At 45.9% G+C, this 16,279-nt stretch overlaps 2 protein-coding genes and 1 long non-coding RNA gene across 5 annotated transcripts in view; 1 reads left to right on the plus strand and 2 right to left on the minus strand.

Annotated features, from left to right (window-relative positions):
• Positions 1-16,279, minus strand: part of LOC310763570 (uncharacterized protein) — a gene marked incomplete at its 3' end in the record, with an annotated part of 50,180 nt that overhangs the window by 704 nt on the left and 33,197 nt on the right. The window contains exon 2 of the mRNA XM_083616080.1: positions 16,108-16,245. Coding sequence (XP_083472206.1) covers positions 16,108-16,245 — 138 coding nt within the window. The remainder of the gene's footprint in view (positions 1-16,107; positions 16,246-16,279) is intronic.
• Positions 2,251-14,538, plus strand: LOC310763555 (dual specificity protein phosphatase 13B-like). 3 transcript variants are annotated; one of them, XM_083616054.1, is made up of 6 exons: positions 2,251-3,316; positions 5,286-5,546; positions 6,543-6,700; positions 6,809-7,014; positions 8,946-9,166; positions 11,824-14,538. In XM_083616054.1, the coding sequence occupies exons 4-6, from the start codon at positions 6,854-6,856 to the stop codon at positions 12,033-12,035; spliced, it is 594 nt and encodes a 197-aa protein (XP_083472180.1). In that variant the 5' UTR covers positions 2,251-3,316; positions 5,286-5,546; positions 6,543-6,700; positions 6,809-6,853; the 3' UTR covers positions 12,036-14,538. The 3 variants fall into 3 exon arrangements, with proteins under 3 accessions (XP_083472180.1, XP_083472181.1, XP_083472179.1); XM_083616055.1 differs by lacking the exons at positions 5,286-5,546; positions 6,543-6,700 and adding an exon at positions 5,098-5,253; XM_083616053.1 differs by lacking the exon at positions 6,543-6,700 and having other exon boundaries at positions 2,255-3,316.
• LOC310763577 lies at positions 8,161-14,377 on the minus strand. Its single transcript, XR_014548667.1, has 5 exons — positions 14,258-14,377; positions 13,475-14,224; positions 11,700-11,987; positions 9,859-10,314; positions 8,161-9,543 (listed from the first exon to the last, which is right to left on the minus strand). It is a non-coding gene; the product is annotated as an uncharacterized lncRNA (long non-coding RNA).

A 16,279-nucleotide genomic window follows, 5' to 3' on the forward strand; every position in this document is an offset into this window, starting at 1 on the left:
GCAGGAGAAAGGAGCCTAAAGCACGGTGGCAGAAAGTTCTTCGCCCTATTGATCAAACACAGCTCCAATTCATTCCTGTAGGCTTTGCTCCAGAGAACTTCCCACTGGATTTGGCCGTAAGTCTTTGGATTTTTTGAAATATCAGTAGGCATATAGGTGCCCTGCACCTGTTGCACAGTGCAGTCAGATGCACACCACAACTGTTGGTTGGCATTATAAATATCTCTGCTCTGTATCACTGTGGCCCAGAGCAGCTAGAACACTTCAAAACCACTACAGAATTAGTAGTAACCCGGCATCCTCCTTTTACTACTGGCACGAATAGCCATTGCCTAGGGAGAAGTTATCCTCTTTACTTTCAAGGCTAAAGGATCGTTTAACATCCATCAAAACCCCAGACGCTATCGTGAGATGCTTCGTCTTCTCTGCCAGAGACTTTTCCCTGCCTGGATTTTTTCAGGCTGGGAAACTTTATTAACAACTTTAATATTTATTAAGCAGCGTTTATATGGGATTCGGGTGGCGCTGTAGGTTAAACCACAGAGCCTAGGACTTGCCGATCAGAAGGTCGGCGGTTCGAATCCCTGCGACGGAGTGAGCTCCCGTTGCTCGGTCCCTGCTCCTGCCAACCTAGCAGTTCGAAAGCACGTCAAAGTGCAAGTAGATAAACAGGTACCGCTCTGGCAGGAAGGTAAACGGCGTTTCTGTGCGCTGCTCTGGTTCCCCAGGAGTGGCTTAGTCATGCTGGCCACATGACCCGGAAGCTGTATGCCGGCTCCCTTGGCCAGTAAAGCAAGATGAGCGCTGCAGCCCCAGAGTCGGTCACGACTGGACCTACTGGTCAGGGGTCCCTTTACCTTTACAGTGTTCTCTGGCTGGCTAACACCAATGAAACATTAAGATACTGTGTAATAATAATCGCAGAACAATAAAAGCAATAAACAAGTCCTATCATAAGTAAAACAGCAAATAGACATATACCGTATTTTTCCGTCTATTTTGGGGGACTCAGATTTAAGGAAATGGCCTCCGCACTACCCGTGTATAATACGCCCCCTAATTTGACATAATTTATTAGGAAAAAACCTAGTCTTAGACACTGAAAAATATGGTATATTTGAGTCTATTGTTGTTTTTATAAATTGGACCTTTCCAGCTTTGGGAGACTTTATAATCCAAAAAGGATTTTGACAATGTCTGCCAGATCACCCCTGCCCTACAACCTAGCTGGCGCTACTCAAAGAACTCTTTAAAAAGCAACGACAACACCCTGTTTATTTTTCTTTTACAAGCACTAGAGAACTCTTAAAAGATTTGCAAGAAGATAAGGGCAAATGACTTTGCTGCAGTGACATTTCTTGCCTGCTCTTTTGAAAATACTTGTATTAAAAAAAACCACAATGTTAAAGACCTGCTTTCTTGATAAGGTTTGTACGGAGGCCCCGGTCGTCTCACGGACTACAGTGGTACCTCGGGTTAAGTACTTAATTCGTTCCAGAGGTCAGTACTTAACCTGAAGCTGTTAACCTGAAGCACCACTTTAGCTAACGGGGCCTCCTGCTGCTGCCGCGCCGCCGGAGCACGATCTCTGTTCTCATCCTGAAGCAAATTTCTTAACCTGAAGCACTATTTCTGGGTTAGCGGAGTCTGTACCCTGAAGCGTATATAACCCGAGGTACCACTGTATTGACCACTAATCTGCTACCACCAACCAGGTCTTCCCCGGTAAATCACTTAGTCTCAGTCAGGTTCTCACATTAACAAAGAAGAGTGTACAGTGGTACCTCGGGTTACATACACTTCAGGTTACAGCACTTTGCTTCAGGATGAGAACAGAAATCATTCTCCGGCGGCGCAGCAGCAGCAAGAGGCCCCATTAGCTAAAGTGGTGCCTCAGGTTAAGAACAGTTTCAGGTTAAGTACGGACCTCCGGAACGAATTAATTACTTAACCTGAGGTACCACTGTAGTTTATTTCAGACACAAACAAACTTTAACTGCTTTCCAAACATTGTTACTCTTTACCTTCTTAGTCTTAGTTTATCTTTTCTCTATCTCTTCTACCTCCCCTCACATAAGAACCCACTGCCCTAACTGTCTCTCTATTTCCAACTGCCTGCCAACTGCATTTCCAACTGCCTTTCCCAACCAACCAACCTAGTAAAACCAACTAACAACTTAACAAACCTCAGGCTAAGTCCTTTTATAAACAAGTAGGCTCCGCCTTCGGCTTTCCTATTTGTCTACATTTTTAACTCTTTCTCTCTCCCCTGTTCAAACATTTTCAAATGAATGGGCAAACGCCACAGCCTTCTCGCTAATTAAAAAGTTTTAAAATCAATCCATTTGATCAAAATAGCATTGCACAAAAAAAGAGAGAAAAGCGAATGAACGATGAGTATGATGAGAACCCATGGCTTTTAAAGCTGCCTGCCAATTCTGTGTCTGAGTCATGCTTTCTCTGCCCATGAACTGTTCACAATTTCCCTGCCACACCACTCAAGCCATGCTCTCCCTCCACCACACCCATGTATTTGCCAGCTCTGTGGTGGCCTCCAAGCAAACACGATACACCAGTTTCCAGCATGTTTGGCCATCTGAGTCATTTGCAGTGCCTGCCGTTAGTCACCTTTAGATAGACATGGGTGGGGATGTAGTCATTCAGGACACATAGGGTGCAGCAAAGGAAAGAGTAAAATCTAGGAAATAGCAGGGGGATTAGAGTGGATCTGGCACCCATCTTAACACCCTAAATTCATGACATTATAGTGTTACGGATAGGAAACACAGAGAGAGAGATACAGAAAAATAAACTGAAGTCATATTTCATTTAGTCCAGAAGGTTAAACAGTAAATGCAGAAGTTTTATAGTGGTCCAATTAAATCTACGAATACACAGAATGGGCTTCACAGCAAATGAAAGTTCAAGAATGTCCAGGACCCACAGAATTCTATCTTTAGTCGGGTACCGTAATTCTAATTTTCAGAACTCTGTTGATCTTACCTACATATTAACAATGAACAGGGACACTGAACAAGGAAGGCCATGCTATCAGTGTTGAAATTGGGGAATTATCATTGTATGAGAGAGCAGCCATTTCGGTTATTGCTTCCTCTCATTTCTTATGCAGTTGCAGAGCAACATCTAGTGGCCAAAATGCAATCTCTAGCATCTGTTCTCCAGGGCTGCCTTGTAAAATGAAATATTTTTAGGCAATGACAAGGCACTGGCAAAGCCTTATGGGATGGAGGGGAGGGGGCAGAGAGAAGAGGCCGTCAAATTTGAGATGGTCTCGAACAGCTCAGCGTATGACGCAGTAAGTCTGTCTCCTTTAAGAGTGTGGACTGGGGGACCTGGTTTAAATCTCTAGTCAATTAGGCAAGATTTAGGGAAAGCCACTCTTTTCCCTGCCTCAGCCCCGCTTCGGGGATATTTGTAGTGGTCTAATTTACCATTCTGATAAGTACCCTTGCCATATGCTTTCGATCAGTCCAGGCCAAGTAGTTCGACTTCACTGTGCTCAACCATAAGTGACTTGCCAGGAGAACATGGAGATGGCCGCATGCAGGAGGAAAAATTTATCACTGAAGACCAGGGATTGGCTTGTTAAAGATTCACTCTCTTCAGACAGTGGGTGATGCTTAGGAAGACTAGACTGGCAAGCTGCTTCCTTGAAGCTCACTCGAGTGACAACTTTCCTCAAGGGATGCAGGTGGCGCTGTGGGTTAAGCCACAGAGCCTAGGACCTGCCGATCAGAAGGTCAGCGGTTCGAATCCCTGCAACGGGGTGAGCTCCCGTTGCTCGGTCCCTGCTCTTGCCAACCTAGCAGTTCAAAAGCACATCAAAGTGCAAGTAGATAAATACAGTAGAAGCTCCAGCGAGAAGGTAAACGGCGTTTCTGTGCGCTGCTCTGTTTCGCCAGAAGCAGCTTAGTCATGCTGGCCACATGACCCGGAAGCTGTATGCCGGCTGCCTCGGCCAGTAAAGCGAGATGAGCGCTGCAACCCCAGAGTCGGTCACAACTGGACCTAACAGTCAGGGGTCCCTTTACCTTTACTTTTACTAGTTAAGTTTTAAAAAAGGGGGGGTAAAGGACCCCTGGACGGTTAAGTCCAGTCCAAGGCGACTATGGGGTTGCGGCGCTCATCTCGCTTTCAGGCCAAGGGAGCCGGCATTTGTCCATAGACAGCTTTCCGGGTCATGTGACTAGCATGACTAAACCACTTCTGACACAACGGGACACCGTGACGGACACCAGAGTGCACGGAAATGCTGTTTACCTTCCTGCCGCAGCAGTACCTATTTATCTACTTGCACTGGCGTGCTTTCAAACTGCTAGGTTGGCAGGAGCTGGGACAGAACAACGGGAGCTCACCCCGTCGCAGGGATTCGAACAGCCAACCTTCTGATCAGCAAGCCCAAGAGGCTCAGTTTAGACCACAGCACCACCAGCATCCTACATGTTATGGGTGGATCACAACATTTGGTAGGTACGCACACTTGAGACAAGATGCACAAACGCATGCACACAAATCATACTGCAAAAGGTAATCTGGCGTCAGCGATCCACTTTTTCTGCTCACCAGTGCTGTTAATAGTCTTTGTATTTTAGTAGCAGTGCAGAAGGCCATTTTGCAAGGAGCTATCTTTTAACCGGGGACGCGGGTGGCGCTGTGGGTAAAACCTCAGCGCCTAGGACTTGCCGATCGTATGGTCAGCGGTTCGAATCCCCGCGGCGGGGTGAGCTCCAGTCTTTCGGTCCCAGCTCCTGCCCACCTAGCAGTTCGAAAGCACCCTTAAGTGCAAGTAGATAAATAGGTACCGCTTTATAGCGGGAAGGTAAACGGCGTTTCCGTGTGCTGCGCTGGTGCTGGCTCGCCAGAGCAGCTTCGTCACGCTGGCCACGTGACCCAGAAGTGTCTCTGGACAGCGCTGGCCCCCGGCCTCTTAAGTGAGATGGGTGCACAACCCTAGAGTCGGACCCTAGAGTCGTACACGACTGCCCCGTACGGGCAGGGGTACCTTTACCTTTATCTTTTAACCTTCTGCAATGCCATGAAATACTTGCTGAAATTATTTTGCTAACTCAACGATAGGGTGCTGAGAGGCTGGCCCAATCCTGCTCTGTCTACGGATAGGAAGCCCCGGGGAGCACCTCTCCCACAAGCCTCATACCGGGTTTAATTTTCATAATCTTCAGTCACCTGCAGCTGGTGTAATCTCACCCTGAAACTCCTGCAGTTACCCAGAAGGTATTCTTTCCCTCTTTCTCCTCCAATTACAGGATGCAAAGCGGCCCACGCTGCTTGAAGCGAGGCTTAAAACCGCATGCACTTAAAATAACAGAGTATCAGCAACTTAATCCACAAGCTCGCAGAGGAGGCGCGCTGTTTATCCCTGTGTTGGACGTCGGCGACTAAGAAAAGAAACAGAGCGAGGAGGAGGAGGAAGGTCGGGAACACATCACTCACAGTGAACACAAGGAAGCCCTGAAGAGAGTCCAAGGAACTTGCAGAAAGAAGACAGAATATTAAGTCACAAAGAGGTACAACGGTAACAAGAAGGGAGTTATGCCCACCACCTTGAAAGAGGCAGTGGTACACTCTCTCTCAAAGAGGTCCTCTCTGGATCCAGAGGTTTTGGGAAACTACCGTCCAGTCTCTAATATTGCTTTCATGGTTGTAGTCAGCTGCAGGTATGCTTGGAGAGAATCTAGGTCTCTTCCAGCCTGGTATCAGGCCCAGTAATGGCCTTGGTCTCCCGGATTGATAATCTCTATAGGGAGAGAGACAAGGGTGTGTGTGATCTTGTTGATTCTTCTTGCCCTCTCAAGAAGACACACCATTGACCATGGCGTTCCACTGGAGCAACTGGAGGAACTGGTAGTCAATGGCGCTTATTAAAACGGTTCTGCTCCTACCTGCATCGTCACTCTCAGGGGGTCATTGCTTGGCTCATGGCTTTTGGGCTGTGGGGTCCCACAAAGGTCCACTCTGTTTCCTATGCTATTTAATGTCTGTATCAAAGTGTTGGGAGCTGCCATCTGGGGATTTGAAGCATGGTGTCATCAGTATGCTGTCGATACGCATGTCTCTCTCTCCATTTCACTGGAAACAGAAGAGGCCGTGAAGGTGTTGCACAGGTGCCTTGGGGCAGTGATGGAATGACCGGAGGGCTCAATAAACAGAGGCTGGACCCAGATTGGGCAGAAGTGCTGTGAGTGGGTGGTTCATGTGTCTGAGAATTTAGGTGCACATCCTACTCTGAGAGAGGTTGTGCTCCCCTCAAAGAAACCAGTTCATAATTTGGGAGCACACCTGGATTCAAACTTTTCACTTTTCTGTAGCTAGGTGTGCTTCATGACCAACTTATGCCAGTTGGGTTCCTATTGAGGATATTCAGCGAGCCAACAGTGAAATGGGATTGAGAATTGGAGTGATCATTCTGTGGTAATTATGGCAGTGGACAAAGCTGTATTGTAACTTTTGAATATATCATTATTATTATTATTATTATTATTATTATTATTATTATTAAATAGGCTAGTTCACCAACCACAGCCATTTCTGGACCAGGTTGCCCGACCCCAGTTGTCCGTGCTGTCTTCCTGCTTGGACTACTGGAATACACTCTACCTGGGACTGCCCTTGAAGACAGGTTCCTATTCATGTGGAGGAAGCCTAAAAGGCCATTAACTTGGTATAAACAAGCTTCCAAATTGCCCCCCTTAAAAATCAACACCCCCCCGAGGGAACCTTGGTTTTAAACAAAGTTTTTAACCCCCCGTCTCTCTCTCATTTCCCAAAGGCCATTTTAGTTACATCTGAAGCTCATGAAAGCACAAAAGCAGGTATGAGCCATGCTGGAAACGGCTCCTCCAAGAATCAAAACTCGGAAAGTCGAAGCCGTTATGAGACACCAGCACTTTCTGAATTGCAGAGGCTAGTTTGGAACAGAGGAGGATCCGACAACCATGTGGATCAAGTGTGGCCAAACCTCTACCTCGGAGACGCGTAAGGAAACGGAAGGATTGCATCTTGTCACTTACCAGTCAGAAGGAGAGCAGAAGGTTAAAAATCCTATAAAATAGCAGCAAACAAATTGGGATCTCAACATCCAAATTCCACAAAATGGACTAGTATAAACTGGTTCTGTAAACCAACTTTCTATCAGAAATATGGACAAATTAAAACCGATATAACCTTTAAATGCTCATTTGAAAAGGGAAAAACACAGATCAACCTAAGTACAACTAAAATATAATATTACAATCAAATACAATTAAAATATACAGTGGTACCTCTGGTTATGAACTTAATCTGTTCCGGAGGTCCGTTCTTAACCTGAAACGGTTCTTAACCTGAGGTACCACTTTAGCTAATGGGGCCTCCCGCTGCCGCTGCACGATTTCTGTTCTCATCCTGAGGTAAAGTTCTTAACTCAAGGTCCTACTTCCAGGTTTGCGGAGTCTGTAACCCAAAGTGTTTGTAACCCAAGGTGTTTGCAACCCGAGGTACCACTGTAAAATTACTTTACATAAAACTATTACATTTTGTGGAATTTAAATGTTCAGATCCCAATTTGTTTGCACACACATACATAGTCCCTCCACTGCCAAGGAAAACCTCTTTTGCTCTCTGTCGCAGACACATACATGTCCTTTGGGAAGCAGGTGAGAGGACTCTAGGACCCTGTCTGAACCCTCATGCCTCCTTCCCCAAATCCAGCAAACTCAGTGCCTGAGCACCCTTTGTGCACCCCTGAATCTGCCCCTGTTGGCCTCAAATATTTTACTGTATTAGGGGGGCTGTAGGGACCTGGGCGCCTCAGAGTTGGCGCCTATGCCTTGCCTCATGGGTGGGGCGGCCCTGGGTGAAAAGGGAAAGTAGCCCTCCCAAGTGTCCCTGTTTTCCAGGGACAGCCCCGGATTTACAGAAGCCACCCCGGTTTATGATTTGACCCTGGAATGTTTCACTTTTCCTTAGGACGTCCCTATTTTCAATGGATAAATGTTGGAGGGTATGAGGCGAGTAAGGGCAATGTAATAGTAATAGTAATAGTAGTAATAATAATAATATATTTATACCCCACTCAGTTTCCCCAGTCACTCAGAGATTTTACCAATTGGGCCAAGGGCTACATTGTATAGAAACCATCAATTTCAGATGTGCAAAGACTTTATTAAATACTTGGGTATAATGATTCCATCAGATATAGACCAAATTGTAAAATTAAATTTGAATCAAATTATAAATGAGATTTCTTTTGCTATTGAAAGGTGGGGACCTCTAAACCTTTCCCTTTTGGGGAAAGGTTAATGTCCTCAAAATGAATATTGTTCCAAAGCTTTTATACATTCTTAGAGGATTACCAATACATATTCCCAAATCTTACTTCTAAAAAATAAATCAACTATTTAGATCGTGCCTATGGGCCACCAAAAATATCACTACATAAAATGCAACTTCCAACTAAGGAAGGTGGCTTTGGTCTCCCAAATCTGGAATTATACTTCTTGCAGTGAGGGAACTGCCAGAAGGCCCTCAGAGCTGGACCTCAGTGTCCGGGCTGAACGATAGGGGTGGAGACGCTCCTTCAGGTATACTGGGCCAAGGCCATTTAGGGCTTTAAAGTTCAGCACCAACACCTTGAATTGTGAACGTAACACAGAGAGACCTGTAGTCCAAAAGAAAGAGGGAGAACAGAAATTGTTCCTCCAACTGCATGGCAAGGGAGGGAAGCCCTAAAACTGATTCTGCCTGACAGAGCAGGTTGTAAGGAGCCATGGTCCGGTAAACAGGGACTGTGCTATGAATTAGAGATGAGACGCAGGTGCTCCTTGCTTCTTGCTTCCTTGAGGCTCAAGAGGCCTCTTAAATAAGCCCATGTCAACACGGAACAGGAGCAGCCACAGCCACAGCAACCCTTTATCATCTTTTGACAGATGGGCAGCTCGAAGCAAAGCCATTCTGCAGAGCCTTGGCATCACCCACATCCTCAACGCAGCAGACGGGCCATACAACATCAACACAGGCGCTCGATATTACAGAGACCTGCCAATCGAGTACTACGGGGTGCAGGCGTTTGACGACACCTCGTTTGATATCAGCGTCTTCTTCCAGGATGCTGCGAATTTCATCCACAATGCCTTGAAGGCTACAGGAGGTAAGAGGGAGATAGAGGGAGGAGAAACTGCCTTCGAGATGCAAGAGGCACTCGGTTGCCAGCTGTGTGGGCCCAAAGCTGCTGCTGTTCCCTTTAATCTTGCCGCATTTAGCAAGGGGCTTAAAGCTACTTAAGGATGCTTTGCTTAATTGGTCTTTCTTGCTCAGGGATGGGCTTCCCCATACTAGATCTCCAGGAAAGGAGGAGGAGTGGCACATGTGGGGTTGTCACTCTTTGATGAACCTCTTCCTATGTGTTTGACGGCAGCTTAGCACTGGAGCAGGCGAAACTTTTCCTAGGGTAGTGATAGTGGCATGGAAAGCGTTGCTTGATTAATTTCTCCGTGTCTGGCCGAAGTTGAAGGTGCAGAAGCAGGGCTAGTTTGGAAAAAAGCAGGAAGTTATTCCCATCTCCCAAATCCTATATAAAAAGTTATTGGGCTATATCAATCAGTCTGATAATTTTTAAAGTTGATTAACCACCTATCTTCTCATTGGCCAAAGTTGTACATAAACATGCATAACTCAAGCATCTCATTGTAGGGATGCGGGTGGCGCTGTGGTCTAAACCACTGAGCCTCTTGGGCTTGCCGATCAGAAGGTTGGCGGTTCAAATCCACAGGATGGGGTGAGCTCCCATTGCTCTGTCCCAGCAGTTCGAAAGCACGCCAGTGCAAGTAGATAAATACGTACCGCTGTGGCGAGAAGGTAAACAGCGTTTCCGTGTGCTCTGGTTTCCGTCACAGTGTTCCGTTGCACCAGAAGCAGTTTAGTCATGCTGGCCACATGACCGAGAAAACTGTCTGTTGACAAATGCCGGCTCCCTCGGCCTGAAGCAAGATGAGCACCGCAACCCATAGTCACCTTTGACTGGACTTTGACTGGACTTAACCATCCAGGCGTCCTTTACCTTGATCTTTACCTTCTTATTGGCCAATGCTGACTTTACATAAACATGTGTAACTCGTGTCTCATTGTAGATGTCTTTTTATGATAACCCAATGCAGGGCTTTTAAGCTCACCACCAGTACATAGAATTAGCAGAAGGAACTGCATCTCATCATTGGCCCTGGGTGTTGTATAGAGTCTCGTTCTGCCTCCGTCATGGACTCTTCAATGGTTTTCCAGGGTATCTTCAGACGGGTGTACCTTCAGGGAGAGAAATCCTTCCCACAGTTACTACTGCATGTCAAGGCCCCGAGGCCTCCCCCTTTATGTTGAATAATTACATATGGACACCGTATACTGTATGAGGTTAATGGGCAAAATTTAGACCACAACTTTATTGGTTACAGAATGTGAGTGGTATTGGCTTAGGCATCGGAATTGAACCGACTATATCTGACTCCCACCCACCATACAGGAAGTCTCACAAGGGTTAAACCACCAGTAGGGGAGCCCTGTTTATGTACACCAATTTGGAGCTCCCCCAGGGTCACTGGAAGGTCGTGCCATGGCCCTAGCCTCCACCCGGGCTTCGGACAGGAACCACAACCCCTGGATTCCTTTAACGGACTATCCTTTAAAATGGAGGGGCAGGTGATGGCCACACCTCCCCTCCCCCAAACCAGGCTTTACCAATGCCTAACTGCCAAACCCTACAAAAGTTGTGATGATTGCTACAAGGTAGGCAAAAACCAAATGGCCAGTGCCAATTTGCCAAGTGGAAAAATTCCTACCAGGCCCCTCAACAGTGACCAACCGAAGTCCATAGCAAGGCCAATACGACAAACACATGAAAAGAGGGTGAACCAGAACAGAGATCCCCTGTGTGGGAGTAAGGCTGTGCCTGTGCTGAGACATGCCTCACACCCGGCATGCCACAGCGTGCCAAGGAGCCTTGCACCCATGCTCCACAAACTTGTGGCCTCTTGGCTAGCAAACAGGGTTTCCCCCCTGAGCATTTGTCCTCTCACAGATTTGGTTACTAGACATAACGCTTGGCTGGAGCATGACCAGGGACGCAGATGAAATCAAGTACTGGGGAACATTTTAGGGAAACACCTGCCAACACGTGTATTTGATAACGCTGGAAATGTGCTTAGATGGAAATGCGTCATATTCAGAGTGGTTTCACTACTGTTTCCAATTGTTGACTTCTGTTGATAAAAGGAGCCTCTGCACAGCTAGTCGGCAGCCTGCTTGGAGCATGTTTGCCAGCTTGCTCCTGCACTGCTCACCTGCAGCCAACCTCCCGTCATCCTCCGTTATTCCTACACCCTGGATGTGCAGCTGCTTTAAAAGGAGTAAGCCACGCCCCCCAGCTGACCGGATTGGCCGGCCGGGGGTCGTGATGCGGCTGGGGTCTCCCTGATGAGGCAGGGGCCTGGCCCAACCTCCGCTGTGTGTGGAGGCATGTGGCCTGTCCACAGCACCAATTCACCCAGAAGTGGAGCAGCCTTATCGGTGTTGGACCAAATTTTGGGAGCCCTGAAGCTTGAATGTCTTAAACAATGCTATTTTTCTAGAAAAAGAGGTGCTAGAACTCACAATGAACACCTTCCTTGTTCTCTTATAATGGCAATGGCACTCACCTGAGAGGAGCCGGAACTGAGTTGCAATGAGTTCCGGCTGGGGTGGGGTGGGGAGGGAAGCGCTGGTCTTAACCTTCTATGTTCCACATCAGTTAAATGCTGTTCTTTTGTTATTTCTCTGCAGGCAAGGTATTTGTCCATTGTGCCATGGGGTTAAGCCGCTCAGCCACTTTAGTGCTGGCTTATTTGATGATCCATGAAAACCTGACACTCGTGGAGGCCTTAAAATCGGTGGATTCAAACCGAGGGATCTGCCCAAACACAGGGTTCCTCATCCAGCTACGAGCCCTGGACATCAGATTAAATAATGAGAAGAGAGGTGCCTTGGCACTCTGAGGAAAACATAGTGATGCAAGCCCTATAAAGACAGGCAATGAGGCAGCACCAACGCTCAATTTGGAATAACTACTTCAAAACTGCAAAGCTTTTACTTCAATCCCACACAACACGCTAGATGGCCAGTGTCCTCTACTTCTAGGTATGCATGATAAATGATGGCTCCTCGATAGAGTACAACATTGGTTTGCTGGACTTGAGTGGGATCACACTGGTTATTTAGGGATGCCATAGTTTGAAGAGTGAAAAAGAGGACACATTTGCTGGCACCTGGGGCAGGGGGCGAGGAGGGAGGGAGGGAGGGAGCAGGTGCATTCTACAATGTCCCTTCAAATAATACAAAAAAAGGGACATGGTCCTTTCCTGCATCATGCAAAATTCACACAGTATGTCTATGTTTTGCACTTGGCTGTCTATTACTGCATATGCAACACAAAAAGTAGTCTGCTCCCACACCACCACCACCCCGGACATTTTGAAAAATTCAAAAAATTCATCTGGACAGAAATTTTACCACTGAAAAAGAGGACATGTCCTGGAAAAAGAGGACATGCGGCAACCCTAATTTGTATACCACCCTTCATCTGAAGATCACCTGGTGGTTCACAACAGAAACATACAAAATGAGAACACAAAATACATGATCCAAGCAAAAGCAAACCAATAACCGTCCCTGTCCCACACACCTTTAAAAGGCCATAGAATGGTTATGCCATCACCACTGCCTTTTTGAGAGAGGGAGAAGCAGAAAAAGAGGGAGAAAGGCCATAAAAACAGGTCATGTGTTGCAGTTAAATATAGGCTGCAGAATAGAGAACTCCAGGATTTATTACATAAATATCTTAACCTTCTTCAGGGGAGCACAAGGTGATTTTGCTGTTCTGTTTTTGCAACTACTCTGGGGGGTTGGTGATGACCCACCGAGCCTCGTGGCTGAAAAAGGAATTTTAATCTAGGTCTACCCAGACCGTTTCCAGCACATTTGCTCCCTGAATGAGGCTAATGCCTTAGCCTCCATCCAAACATGTAGTCAAATATGCACGGGCATCGATGTGCTGCAGGTCCCGCCCACATTTTGTCTCCCACCTGATTTGCAAGTTGATGCTGCATCCTGCAAGCATGATACAACTTTGCCCACAATTGTGGTCACCTGTGCTGTGGCTTCATTGCCCTGGCATCTACCCATGTCCAACTTGGTGCCAATATTCTGCATGACCTGCAGCTAAGGATCTCAGCTATGTGCTTTGTGAAGCACTCCTGCACATCTGTCCTGACTCTCCTGGCATTTGGCATCATTGGATAAGCACCGACCCCAGTATTATCACAGATAAATCTAGCGTCGCCTGGGCTCTGTGAGTGCAGCTTTCTCCCAACTGAAGTGCAGAGGACATTCGCAGGGAAACCAAAATGTTTGTTTACAAAGCTATTGTACTACCAACCTTACTGTATGCTTGTGAAATGTGGACCACTTATAAATGCCATCTCCAACTCCTCAAAAAGTTCCATCAACAGTGTCTCTGAAAAATTTTACACATCACTTAGGAAGACAGGCGAACTAATGCCAGTGTACTGGAAGAAGCAAAGATCACCAGTGTCAAAGTGATGATTCTTCAACATCAACTTATTGGACCGGTCATGTTGTGTAGATGCCTGATTATCGTCTTCCAAAGCAACTGCTCTATTCTGAACTTAAAAATGGAAAGCATAATGCTGGTGGTCAACAATGGAGGTTTAAAGACTCTCAAGGCAAATCTTTAAAAATGTAGTATAAACACTGACAACTGGGAAACGCTGGCCTGTGAGCGCTCCAATGAGAGAACTTACCAAAGGTGTCATGGACTTTGAAGACGCTTGAACTCAGCACAAAAGGGAGAAACATGCTAAGAGGAAGGCACATTTGGCAAACCCTGACCGTGATCAACTCCCACCTGGAAACCTATGTCCCCACTGTGGAAGGACGTGTGGATCCAGAACTGGCCTCAACAGTCACTTACGGACTCACTGTTAAAACCGTGTTCATGGAAGACAAACTTACTTGGCTACGTGTGATCGTCAAAGAAGATTATCAGAGAGGAAGAAGAAACTTTTTCTACAGAAGCACACAAGGAGCATCTCCCAAGGCCCAAACTCCAGCTTGACAAGCCCTGGAGCTCCCTGGCTCTGCTTTCCTCCTCCTCCTCCTCCTCCTCCTCCTCCTCCTCCTCCTCCTCCTCGCTGTTTACTGCTTGTTCACCTGCTCTCTCCAAGCAAAAGCAGCAGTTGTTGCAGATGAAGAGCTTCTTCTCTTCCCCAGATCTTATCACCCTGGACAAGGTTTCAGATGAAGGGGCTCAGATTGTGTTTTGCAAACTGCACTGATCAAGCAAAGGTCCAGATCCAACGCATTCAACAGATTCACATGCTAGATATCTGGTTTTCATCCATACTCATTTTGTTTGAAAAATGTTCAAGTCAGGGGGGGGGCGGTACTTTAACTTCAATAAAATAGAAAGCTGGACTGAAATGAAATTTTCTGTTTGTTTTTGATTGCTGATATACAATTTGTAAAGGGACCACAAACTATTCAATCCTCTAAAGAAGTTTCCTGTAATGGAGAAGTGGCCATTAAGAAAACACACCATTTAAACATTAAAACAAAATCAAATGAGCCAAAGCCAGGAAAGTGAAGGCATATTACGGATGAGATGAGAATGGAATTTGCTTTTAAAGGGTTTTTGTACATGCTTTTGTATAAAACAATGTTTGAGTAGCACTTCATGAACACTGTATAGTAATTTCTACAACCACTTAGAGGTGTTAAGTTTGAGCAAGCAGTATTTAAAATACAAAATAATATATAAACAAATAAATGTAAAAATAAACAAGTCCTTTCCTGCAAACTCATCTTTTAATGCTGAAGTTGCAAATGTTGCTAGACTACAGATTCCATCATTCCTGATAATTGGCCATGCAGGCTGAGACTAATGGGTATTGGAGTCCAACAACATTTGGACGGCTACACATACCCCATTCTTGATCTAATACCTTAATCCAGGCTTCCTCAACCTTGGCCCTCCAGATGTTTTGAGACTACAATTCCCATCTTCCGTGACCACTGGTCCTGCTAGCTAGGGATCGTGGGAGTTGTAGGCCAAAAACATCTGGAGGGCAGAGTTTTAGGAAGCCTGACTTAATCTGCTTTACAGTGTCATGTTTTTAGATAGTTATTCCCACCCTGAACCTATGACAGAGTGGATTGGCAATATGAAATATATATAATACATTGAGAGTTTACTTTAGTGAAATTTGAAATTAATCCACAATCCTAAAGGAGATTTTGGCATGCGCTTAGATTCCCACACAAGAAATAAGGTAGCTTTAAAAGTATAGATGCGCTCTCTTGATCCTGAAGTGCTTTCACCACAGAAATTAGGGTCTGATTCTGAACAATCACTTGTTTAGAGTGCCACTTTGTTAGGTTGGAAATAATCCAGCTAAAATCCATTAGGGAAAAACAATCATTTGGTGTATAGGGTGGGAAAACAGAGGTGTTACGATTCTCTGCACCAGCAGATGTCAGTATAAATCCAGCGATTTCTAGGAATGAAAGCCCATAGATGACCTATAAAAGATCTCATTAATTATATTAACAGCTGTAGGCATTATTTACCTATTTCAAGGTGATCCCTCACCAGTTGGGCTGGCAACAGTTACGATTTTCATTGTGACATGAGCGAGCTACTCCAAATGACTCCCTTATCCCCCCCCAATTATTTAATGGCCATTTCAGCTTTGATGGTCACTGCATCGGTGCCCTTCTCTTGACATAGTATGACACACATTTGCCATCTACATCTGACTTCATAAAGGATTTGTGAGGTCATATCCTTGGCATAAAATGTGGCATAGCAAGGAGCCCACAGTAATCACACAGTTACGGAGCTGTCTCCTCTTTCAAAGCCTTTGTGGCTTTGTTCTTAATCAAATATATGACAGCAGACAGAGCATCTCTCTTTACCATCCCAGTTTCTGCTGGCATAAAAAATATGCAAGCCTTGCTATCTGTTCACTTCCTTTCCCCACATCCTCTCACCTGGGAAGCAGGAGCGGGACCCTCAAATAGCCTAGGGTGCCCTGATGAAGCTAATTGATAGCTGAGAATCTGTTCAGATCTGGGCTGCTCTCCATCGCTGCCCCAGCTGCCTGATACTCCGAAATGTTTGGGAGTCCGCTGGAAGAACACAGATCATGGTTTATAATTAACA

Source organism: Podarcis filfolensis (assembly GCF_964270895.1).
Source record: "Podarcis filfolensis genome assembly, chromosome: 5".
NCBI lineage: Eukaryota > Metazoa > Chordata > Lepidosauria > Squamata > Lacertidae > Podarcis > Podarcis filfolensis.